General features: G+C 44.8%; 1 protein-coding gene across 1 annotated transcript in view; it reads left to right on the top strand.

The window, feature by feature from the left end:
• PKD1L1 (polycystin 1 like 1, transient receptor potential channel interacting) overlaps nt 1-12,123 on the top strand; it is a 1,386,277-nt gene that overhangs the window by 263,099 nt on the left and 1,111,055 nt on the right. Inside the window, exon 7 of the mRNA XM_085607392.1 lies at nt 270-356. Coding sequence (XP_085463518.1) covers nt 270-356 — 87 coding nt within the window. The remainder of the gene's footprint in view (nt 1-269; nt 357-12,123) is intronic.

Genomic DNA, 12,123 nt, shown 5'->3' with positions numbered 1-12,123 from the left:
ATCGTATGCATTGTTACTCACTCACATCTTTTTATCTGACCTAATATATTTTTTTAGGTACTTCATAGCACTGTACTATACCTTGGTACTTTCAAATTGGGCTGTTTTGAAGTCCTTTATTGATAGCAAACAATTTGAATGAATCACCAACTAAACTAGAAGAACCTCTGTTTCGATACATATAACTTGCTGTTTGCCTGAAATACTTTAATTTTCTTTTGAATAATTCTACTTGATTTACAAAATTATCTTTTTTTTTTTTTTAACAGAACCATACATTTACAAGGGAAGGACTTTATCAAATTGATGTTAATGTCTCCAGCCCATACGGCTGGATTCACCGAACCCTCCATGTGGTAAGTTTGTTGATAAGACTAAATGTAATCTGAGTGCAGAGCTATTATGTCATTAGAAATGATAATTAGGGCGGGCATCAGTAAGCCGGAAATGAAGATCGCTGCCCCTTTTCTTTTTTTTCATTTATTGGCTTTTTAACAATAATCAAGGGAGAAAGTAAACCAGAGGAAAGGTGGGGGGGGAGAAGGTGTCATGTCTTACATACATAGCAATATCATGTGATCACAATAGAAAAATATGTATGAATCATAATGGCAACAAGTACATCGCACACAATGGCAATTGATGATCTGGTCCCACTCACATAGTTCCAGTAAGGGGGATTTGCAGGGCCATGGGGCGTGCCCATAGAGTGGGACGTCCGCAAACCGTGAGTGTTCCTCAGGTCCCCATGGCACGTAACTCCCTCCGAGGGGGGGGCAGTCTCCGCCTGCAGGGTAAGATAAGCAATCAGAGAGGCCTAAATGTCTTTAGGCTGTTGGTGCTGCTGACTTTGCTGGGTCCAGGGAACCAAAGCCTGGGCCCTGCAATCTGTGGCCTTGTTCTAGGCAAGCTGAGTTTGGCAGTTTTGCTTGGCTGCATGTCTTGTTAAGGACCTCTCATGGGGTAGTCCTTCTGAGTGCACGGGCAGTGAACAAACATTGGGTTTTTAATTCAGGAGTTGGTGAACCCCTCCCACCTTTATCAAAACTACCTGGTTAGGCCAAAACATAGTTCTGAGAGAATATCTCATTCCCCCTGTGTCAGCTATGACAGACCATGCAGACAATCAGTATGGGTTAAGTTCAAGCAGTACCAACAATTTTAAAGTAAAGAAGAGAACACAGTAACATTTCCAAACCTATTTTGTAAAATAGAGACAATTTAATGAACAAGAAAGACAACTAAATCATTAAACATGGATAAGGAAAACCAGAGAGCTGTTTTAAAGCAAAATGTGCCTATAAAAAGTAAAATTAATAAACTACAGTTTGCTGTTGTCCTGGACCTAGGTGCATTTTCAGGCCGACGGTGATGGAGTTGGTTGTTTACACTAAGTGCGATATGTAAATATATTGGCACTTGTCAGCTATGGGCCCTTCTGAACTTAGTTGGATCCCTCTGTCTAAACTCTCCTGAGCCACTGGTCTGACCCATTGGGAACCATTCTCCTCAATTGTGATCCTCATGTGTGAAGTACCCAACCTTAACTTGCTTAGAGATGCATCCCATTAGGCATACAGTACCACCATGGACAACAGTGTGATGTGGTCCATTCCACCTCTTGGATCAGACTTTTGTTCTCAATCCAAGGAAAATAATGCCCACGAGGACAGTAACCAACATAGGCCACTGACAACTGTCCGTGTCAAGAGCCAGGCCTGGGCCATCCACTGCCAGGTGGAAGCTTTAAGCAGAGACATTGGGTAGACATTGGGTAGGCCTCTTTTTCAGCCTTGGAGGTGGCATGGAGTTCCCTTTGTGATTCTGGGGGCTCTCTGACCTCTGAGGTTACTCAGACCCAGGTCAATAGCCCAGGGTATTAAGCAACAGACCTCCTGGGTGGGATTCTGAGTCTGGCGTTTTACCCAAGGGTCTGCGCCCTGATGCTGAACAGGGGACAGTTGTGAGTTCTCCCTCACCCTGCCCCTCCATGTGGACTTCTGTACCCACAGCTTAGAAGTGGACACCAGAACTGAACCGTTACGGTGCCCTGGGTGGCTGCCCCTCCCAGCTCTCTTCCCTAGAGTGTAGTCTATGGGCATTTGGGGACTATTTATGACCTTCCTCTGGGTAACCTCCACACCCTACTTCAGTGATACCAGGACCACGGGGCAGAAAAAGTATTGCCCCTGGACCTGACTTACCCTGCACATCTGGCCAGTGTACTGCTCTGAGGAAACCAGCCTTTTGACTACAATGGTCTGGCTGGCCCCGGTATCCCCCAGAGCAGTGACTTGGATCCCATTCTCTTCAACCTAGTGGAAGTAATGACTCCCACTCTGTCATGATTCAGACCTGGGGTCTCATTGCTTGCAGCCGTTCCACTCCGGAACATGCTGTAGACACTTATCGGGAAGAAACGGAACACTGCCAATATCGATATGATCGGCACCCTGCCCACCACTTCTGGGTCACGGCGAGATGAAGCAGGACTGGTTTCCGCTTCCGGGTTACACCATATTCAAATCCGGCGCTGCATCGTCTCCAGTCTTTGGAGTTTACTGACATCACGTCGAACATTGGCCATTTGAAGAAGCCTTCCTGCATGCCAGTGAGTACAGCCTGCAGTTTGATTGAAGACGCACAAGCTCCCCCAGGAGAACACCATTATGGTCTTGCTCGAACAATTTGCTTGCTTTTGTACGGCTTTCGCATAGCGCAGGATCGCTTGTAGTTCATGACCTTTGGGGCACAGCGCAGGAGCGCTTGTAGGCACCGTGCAGGAGCGATTGTTTATTTATTTATATAGCGCAACATTCATCCCTTTGCGATATCACGGCGCTGAAGTAGCGGAATGGTGGTGCTTAGGGTCGGTGTAGCTATTGGATGTGACATCAGTCTTTAGGGAATACTTTTGTTTTGAGTTTTTTCCTAAAAGTGGTGTATTCTTTAGTCAGCCTAAGTAAAACTGGAAGCTCATTCCAGGGCAGTGCTGCAAGATGCGAAAAGGTGCGACCTCCTGCCCTAGACTTTTTAATACTTTTAGTTTCGGCAAGCACTTGATGATGTGACCTTAGGCATCTGGGAGGGATGTAGAAGCGCATTTTATTCTGAAGAATCTTAAGGCCTGTGTGGTGGAGTGCCTTGTGGGTACGCCCTAAGAATTGAAACATGCTCTTTGGCGCATGGTTAGCCAGTGAAGTTGTTTTAGGCAGTCCGTCGCTGAGCTATATTTGCCTTTGTCACACACCAATTTGGCTGCAGCGTTTTGCACCACCTGTAGGCGTTTGAAGTGGTAGTCTGGCATGCCCAGAAAGAGAGCATTTCCGTAGTTCAGTCTGCTAACCAGCAGGGCCTGTCTAACTGTCCTTCTGCATTCTAGGGGGATCCAGGAAAAGAGCCTTTTTAGAAGCTTCAGTGTGGCGAAGCTTTTTCCACAAAGCGTTCGTACATGGTCTTGCATAGATAATTTGTTGTCGATTATCACACCCAGGTTTTTTGCGCATTGCTTGGGTGCTGGGGCTTCTCCAAGTGAGTGGGGCCACCAGGATGTGTCCCAGATGTGGTTAGCTCCACCGAGGACCAGGATTTCGGATTTATCTTCATTGAGTTTTAAACAATGGGCTGAAATCCAGTTAGCCATTTCAGTGAGACAGCTACTGAGTTTTCTTTTGATGTCCTCGTGCCCATCTCCAATGGCTATTGTTAGTTGCGTGTCATCCTCATAGGAGCACACACCGAAACCTCACTTTGTCCCAATTTTTGCCAAGGGTGAGACATAGGCATTAAATGGAGTGGGGATAAGGGATGCTCCCTGTGGGACACCACAACTTAATGTTTTAGGGCTTGATGAGAAGGCATCCAGTTGCCCGGTTTGAGTTCTGTTGCTCCGAAACTAACTGAACCATTGAAGGGCCTTTGCGTGTATCCCTTTTCCGTGCAGGTTTTCTAGTAGGAGGTGGTGGGAGACAGTGTCGAACGCCGCCGACAGGTCAAACAGGATCAGGGACACAGACTTTCCCTAGTCCAGTGATGTTCTTACATTATCCAAAACAGCCAGAAGAGTTGCCTCTGCGCTGTTGGTGGCCCTGAAGCCCGTTTGGGAGGGGTCCAGCAGGTCATTGTCTTCTAAATAGTTAGACAGCTGTCTATTGATCAGCTTCTCCTTAACCTTGGAGAGGTATGAAAGTTGGGAAATTGGTCTTTAATTGACTGGATTGGTGACATCTGAGCCCCCCTTCTTCAGTAGGGTGGTTACTATGGCCCGTTTACAGATCTCAGGGAAGACTGCAGTTTCTAGAGATTTGTTAAATAGCTGCGTCATGAATGGGGTAAGGGTGGGTATGATCTGCCTAAAAATAAAGTGTGGACAAGGATCAAGGGGCGATCCTGATTTGACTTCTCCCATAGTCTTGGCAACTTCTTCTTCTGTGGATGGGGTGAAGCTGCCTAGTTGTGCATGAGCTTCAGAGTGACGGTCTGTCCTTTCCCAATTAGTGGGGTCTGCTGGGGCATTAATATTGAATGTCGAGTAGATAGTGCTTATTTTGTCTGTAAAACAGTTACTGATCGTTTCACAGCTTTCTGCTGAGGGATGCAGAGTTTGGGACATGCAGGTCGGTTTGCATAACTCTTGTATGATTTTATATAGCTTTCTTGCTGAATTGCTGTTTTCGTTTATGCTTTGTGCAAAATACGTCAGTTTAGCTTTTTTGATAGCATGATTCTAATTCTTAAGTTCGGTTTTGTAAGATAGCTGATCAATGTCTGATCTAGACATTCTCCAATTATGTTCCAAAGTTTTGCAATTCTCTTTTAGTGCCTTAGGTTCTGGTGTGTACCACTTTTCTGATATACTTCTTTTCGTGGATTTAGATTTAAGTTTGGGAGCACAAAGGTTCAGTGTGTTGGTGATCTCTCTTTTGAGATTTGCTGTGCCTCTGTCAGTGGGAAGTGTTCCTAAATCTTCAAGATTGTCAGTTGGCCAATGGAGCTGAAACTAGTCGTGGGTGACTAGTTTCCAGGCTCTGGGTATGGGGGCTCTAGAAGGTGTTGCAGGTTGGGTAAATGAGAAAGTAATTAAAGAGTGGTCCGTTCAGGTGACTGGTTTAATCTCCTCAATCGTAGTGGTCTCAATATTGGTAAACAGTAAGTCCAATGTGTGGCCTGCCTTGTGTGTGGGACCCAGGATCCATTGTTTAAGTTGGAGGATCTGCATGTCATTGTTCAGGTGTGTGGCCACAGTGTTGTCTAGTTTTTCGAAGTGCACATTGAAATCTCCAACTACCATAAAGTTTTTGTGTTTTAGGCAGGCGGGGAATAGCTGTGTGAGCAGCTTGGCACCGAGTTCTACTTGATAACCAGGGGGATTATAAATCACGGCTCCACCTAGCAGAATGTTGTTTCCTCTAGAAACTTGAAATGGTAGTAGTTCATGGTCGCCGAGCTGGGCTACTGTGATAGGGAGACAATTGAGGTTGTCTTTAAATATGATGGCAAGCCCTCCTCTCTTTCATCCTTGCTTGTCTTGTCTTAATATTATGTATTTAGGGGTTAGGGTGTTTGCAATATCCGGGCAGTTATTGCCGTCTAGCCAGGTTTCGGTAATAAAGACTAGGTCGGGGTCTATCTCCTTGATAATGTCCCAGATCTCAAAGGAGTGCTTGGGGACCGATCTGGCATTGAGGTATAGACATTTGAGTTTTGACTGGTCACTCATTTCTTTGAGTGGCTGCTCGATCCGTGTTATGCATGAATATGGCCCTTCAGTATGTTCTGGAGATGCTTTAATGCACATTGCGTGTGTGACGGGGGCATATTTGTTTAGCGCCATAAGAGCGTTTCTAGAATAGGCGAGAGGGCTCTTGAGGTCTGTGTTACGAGGAGCAGGGGTCCTGGCCCCTGGTCCCGGCCGGGTGTGGATGGGCACAGACGGGCTTGCCTTAGGCGCGCACGCTGGCACATCGCTCTATGTAGAGGGGCAGGCGTAAAGACTACTCTGATCCCTCTTTGACCGGAAGTGCCCTGCGAGTGGTTTGCAGCTGTTAGCCACGCCCTCCACACAAATAGCGATCAACTGCGGGGACCGAGGCAGGAAACTGGACCAAAAGTGAAATGTGCAAGTAAGCAAAGTGCAATTCTTTTTAAAAAGTCAGTAAATGCGCTACAATTCTTTTTTTTAAAGTCAGTAAAATGTGCTACAATTCTTTTATTTTATTTTATTTTTTAAGTCCGTGAAATGTGCTAGAAAGATTAAAACAGTATTAGCCTAATGGTAGTTTTCAGCAGAAGCATTCGTTGGTGAGGTCAGGCATTTGCCTACTCACCATAATCTATAAACTTTATATTTCCTTTGGGGGCACCGCGCAGGAGCGCTTGTTTATTTCTTACAACTTTGAAGCATAGAGCTGGAGCGCTTTTTTGTTCATAACCTTTGGGGCACCGCGCAGAACCTACCATAACAAGGATCCTACTGCTATTACCAATTGATGTTGTTGTTTCCCTTAGGTAAATACCCTAAACATCAACCAAAGGCAATATCTTCATTTTTTGGCCTTCATCCCCGCACCCCAACCTTCTCCTCCTACCTGCTTTACGCATCCACAAGCGGAGTTTGGCCATATTGTCTCTGCAAGATCTTACCGCAAGTCAAGGTAAGAGTTGCGGTGGTCTGACACACCCTCAGAGATCACTATTTCACCCTCTGTCTATATCCCAGCCTAGTGAAATCCTGGCATGCTCTATGTCCTGCTCCTGGGGACTACTCATCCCTGAGGCCACATTGGCCACCCCTGTAGAGATTCCACCAGTGACTGGTTTTTGGATAGATCGAGTCCCCCTGCTTGAGTCCTTGCTCAGAACAATCAAAGCACCGGGGCTAGAAATAGGGACCCACCCACCAGACAACCTCTCTGTTTCTTGGCAGGGGCTTTGGCACCCTTTCCCCCCCACCTTATTCTGGGATTTGCCTGGGTCATCTTTAACCTCCCCCTCTTTCTTCTAGGGGGAACCTGTACCACCCTTCTTGGGTCACTTCCAGGTACCTTCCTGGATCCTCTGGTACTGATCCAGAGGTCATCCTCATTTGCAAGCTCCCTGGGGTCAGTGAGGTTGCTGTTAACCAGGTGCTGGCGCAACTCCACCAAACATTACATGATCATGTCCTCTCTCAGTGTTCGATTAAACAACCCAGTAAAGTCATCAAATTTGGTGCCCCGCACCCAACCATTCAGTGCCAAATTTCACACAAGACTCGTTCTATATCTTTTGCTATCCCTGAACTGAATGTGTTACTTCTGAGATGAGTCCAACCTTGGTGACAAGGGTGGTTTTCATTGAAGTATAATTCATCTGTCCCCCAACTCCAGTGTAAGCAATGTAACCCTTCCCATTCTAGGCATGTGTTTCTAGAGTAATGCCCCCAAAACTCGGGACCCTGTACATCTTAAGGACCACCTCATAGGCAGAAAACCACATGTCTATGTAATCCCCAGCCACATAGCTGTGCACCAGATCTTTGAGTACGAGACCTTCTTGTCCCTTTCAGACACTGTGGGTATGCTGCCACCATTATTGCTGGACTCCACTTGCTTGGCTCTGATGTCAAGCACTTTGAGACTTCGCTCGTGGATTATTCTTCTTTCCTCCATTTGCAGTTTCTTTTCAGCCGTGGCTCTGTCTGAATCGGGTTTCTTCTCCATCTTGAGCTTGACTATCTGCAGTGTAAACTCACTTTTATCCTTCCTGTCTGCCAGCTCCTCTGGAGACAGGCCTTCTATGTTCTGCCAGGGAGCTCTGTTGTGAAGTAGCACAACAACGCAGAGGTAAAGTTAAGGTAAGTTTTAATCTTGGTTAGGTTGAACGTGACCCCGCGCTCTGCTCGACTGTCATTCCCCGAACATCGAGTGTCAAAGCCCCCACGCTACCATGTCAACCCACAACTCTTCCATTCCACAAACGGAGCACAGCACACTTGAACAGAATATAAATAAAACATTACAACATATCTTCTCCCCTTCATATACAGAATGAACACCCTTGAACAAAACGAGGCAGGAAGAAAAGCAAGTGAAAAGAACAACAAATTGATTAACAGTGGTAAGTAATATCCTATAGAAACAGAATGCTAATTAACCGAAGTAAGCCATATCCAATGAAAACAGGATCCTACATGGGAAAGCTATACAGGAACACACCAAAATGCTCACCTTACACCACATAATCTTGCAAATAAGCATGAGCCCTGATCTGCCTTTGAACCTTTAAACCACCCTGCCCAGCTGGAACTCCAGAAATCTCTCCAGCTTCAGAATTCAAGGACTGGACAGAATTGGAATCCACCGATTGGCTCACTTGAGTAGAATTGTACCCCAATGATTGATTATGAATGGTGTCTGCAACTGGATTAAAATCCTCCCTTGAAGACATACCATTGTTGGAATCAGTCACTTGTGCCTCCAGATCTCCTCCAAATACATGATTGTGAAAACACCTTTCACTCCCCAACCACACACTTTCATCCTCCTTTCCACATAGGTCTTGTCCATCCTTACCAGATTGAAATGTCACCAACCTTCTGCAATTCCACTTCTCACCATTTTTGAGGACCACATGCCACCTAAAAACTCTCTTGACCGGATAGCGACCCTGAAACATACTCAAACCTCTGATGGCACGACCCGTTTGACCGTAACCCAATCACCAAGTTTAATCCTACATCTGTCTGTCTCAACACCGAAGTGAGACTTGCCTTCTCCACTAGAACCTCCATTCACAAAATTCTCAGTGTCACTTCTTAACAAAGCTCTCATCCAAGATGGAACCAACTTAGTGTTGGGTTTTCTACCTCTCATCAACCAAAATGGAGTAAGTTTCACAGCCGCATTTTCCGTGGTGCGATAAGCCCGAACCAAATTGGCAACAGTACTCTCCACACTGAGTTTATTCACCACCACCAACTGAATCTCCTCCTTCATCATTCTGTTGGCCCTTTCCACAATACAATTTGCTGGTGGGTTATATAGTGAAGTGCGAGAATGTTTGACACCAGAGACCACCAAAATCCTCTTCATATCATGGGACGTCAATTGCGTGCTATTATCAGTTATAATGCACTCCAGAAAACCTTCCTCCTTAAAGATCTCGCTCAAAACTCCTATGGTAGCTGCAGTCGTTATTTCACTCATAAATCTTACTATCCACCACCTTGAGTGCACATCCAATAACACCAAATCAAAACTCTGACCGTGCCTTACGCCAACCATCAGGCCAATAAAGGCAGCACACACCGTATGCCACACTTAACCTGGCTCACGCATGCCACCAAAATCTGACTGACTTCCCACCTTCAACTTTTTGGACCTTCCATACACTCCGCACAACTCTCAACCCAGTTCACCACATCCTCATCCATCCCAGGCCACCACAACTCCACTCTGAGAAGTTTTTGTGTCAAAGTTTGCCCCAAATGTCCTTCAAGACCTATGTCAAACAACTTTTTCCTGACTCTAATGGGTGGTATTATTTTCTCATCCCAGATCAAAACCATGTCTCCCACCAAAGATAACTCATCCACCAATTCCCCATACATGCGCAAGGCTTTGGGTAAGGTACTCTCCATCCTCCCAAATTTCAAAATTAAACTAACCACACCACTTAGTACCTCATAATGAAGCATGGCCTCACACCACACCTCTGTGCCCACATCACCCGAGGTCTAACATATCACACCCTCTATGCTGGCAACAGCACCCTCTCTTTCACTTCTCTTCACAGCTTCACCATCAACAAGTTCCCAATCCATAGGCAAGCAAGCCAAGCAATCTGCCTGTACATTTCTCCATCCAGGTATGTACTGCAACGTAAAATTAAATTTTGGGAGCGTGCCGCCAACCTGGCAAGGCATGCTGAACCCTTTCCAGCTCCTCCTGGGGTAAGGATTTTCGTCAAGGGATTGTGATCTGTTTAATCTGACTGCCCCACACAAGTTCTGAAATATTCCATTCCCTAAACAGCAGCTAATGCTTCTCTCTCTAGCACAGAATAATGATGTTAGGGATTGATCAGAGAGAGAGAAGCAAAAGCTACTGTTTTTTCAACATTATAATGCATTTGGGACAACACAACCCCAACTCCACTTGCATCCACAGTAATTACAGATTTCCGAGTCATGTCAAAAGGTGCCAAAATGTGAGATTCACAGATTTCTTTTTTTAATGTTTTCAAAGCTCAATTTTTGAGGGGCTGCTCATCAGAAGTTCACCCCCTTTCTCAATAACACCTTAAGATCTTCTGTTTTAGATGCAAAGTATTTCACAAATTTGGAATAGTATTCCACTAAACCTAAGAAAGATCTTAACTGATCCTTGTCACAAGGTGCAGGAGCGGTCTTAATTGCTACTAAAAGATCTTTCTTGGGTTTACCGCCTTCCACTGACAGTGTGTCAAATATAATCCACTTCCTCAGCCAAGAAGACACACTTTTGCCTCCTCAACATCAACCCTGCTTTATCAATTTTGTCCAAAACTTGTTTGAACGTTTAGTTATGATTCTCCACTGTGTCACCATAAATTAAAATATCGTCCTGAAAGACGACAATATTACCAATACCTTTGAAAACCTCTGTAATAACTCTCAGACACTGGCTGTGGAACAAAAACCAAAAAGCATCCGCGTGAACTGGAATATGCCCTCTATAGTTATGAAGGCTGTTAAAGCCTTTATTTCCTCATGTAACTTTACTTGATAGGCATGACGGAAATCCAATTTTGAGAAATATTTTCCACCCTTAAGCAAAGAGACTAGCTCATTAACTTCAGGAAGAGGAAAATGATCAGACACCACATTTTGGTTAAAACTTCTCAAGTCGACACAGATCCTGAGTTTACCATCCACCTTGTGCGTGATCACAACAGGAGAAATCCAACTAGAATGTTCTACAGGTTCTATCACTCCACTCTCTAACATTTAGTCTAGCATTTTTTTACTTCTTCTCTAACCATTATGGGCACTCTCCTCACTTTGTCTTACTGGAACCACTCCTTGCTTCAATCGGATTTTGTGTATATATCCTTTTAACAAACCCATCTCTTTCCTAAACATATTTTGTGCATCCTCAAGAACATCCTCCAATGTTATTTCCCCAACAACCGTGACTTGATTAGGAGCCCTTGGATTTATCACAATGTGTAGATCATACTGGTGGATCCACCCTAATATTGGTGGACCTGAGTCAGCAATATACACTTTGCCATCGATATTTTGCCCATCAAAGCTAAAGTCCACCACCATGTAGCCCATGATGTCAATCATCTCACCCTGTTAACCACCCTGATGAATGTCTTTAGGAAGTACTCTCATGCCTGGCCACTTTGACATAAACATTTTCTTTGGCACAATAGTATATAAGGAGCCTGAGTCTACCATCAAATCAACTTTCCGCCGCGTACTACAAACTCTTTTGATTGTCACACTCCTCTTCCCACATTGTTGTCATTCTCTTCCACACACACAACCCTGTTCGTCCCCTCGCTACTAGACATAGAGGGACTCTCATTAGACACCAATGCCAGCTTACCTCTTGATGGGGCTCTGCACATGTGAACAAAATGTCCATTGCACCCACATTTGCGACACTCTTTACCAATAGCAAAAAATGTTTTGCTTCAGAAGAATGAATGTAACTACTACATCTTAACCACCTTTTACCATGAATCTTGCCAAAGGACTGCCCTTTGTCTGCCTTGCTAACATTTCCTGACTTTTGCATAGTTGCCACCTCATCGAAACTGTTCCCTTGGCAAACTTCAACTCCAATTTTTTTACGTGTTTCATCATAAACATCTAACACTGGTTGACCCTCCTGAATCGGTAGAGCAGACAAATACCTGAAAATATGCTGCCCTTCCTTACCTAAAGCATTGAGCAATTATGTTTTTCTGCGATTGTGTGTAAAATCTTGCCCATCCGGTGCCTCTAAATAATTATCAAATATTTCTAGCCACTTCTCCCATTCAACAGGTGGCTCACCCACTTGAGAAAAAAAAATAAGGTGAGGCTGGTGCTATGGACGCCCCATCCATCTTGAAGTCACGAAAGGAGATAATGAAAAAAACATAAAAATT

Source organism: Triturus cristatus, chromosome 5_2 (assembly GCF_964204655.1).
Source record: "Triturus cristatus chromosome 5_2, aTriCri1.1, whole genome shotgun sequence".
Lineage (NCBI taxonomy): Eukaryota > Metazoa > Chordata > Amphibia > Caudata > Salamandridae > Triturus > Triturus cristatus.
Note: the sequence above shows the minus strand (reverse complement) of the source record. Positions and strands in the feature narration are given on the sequence as shown.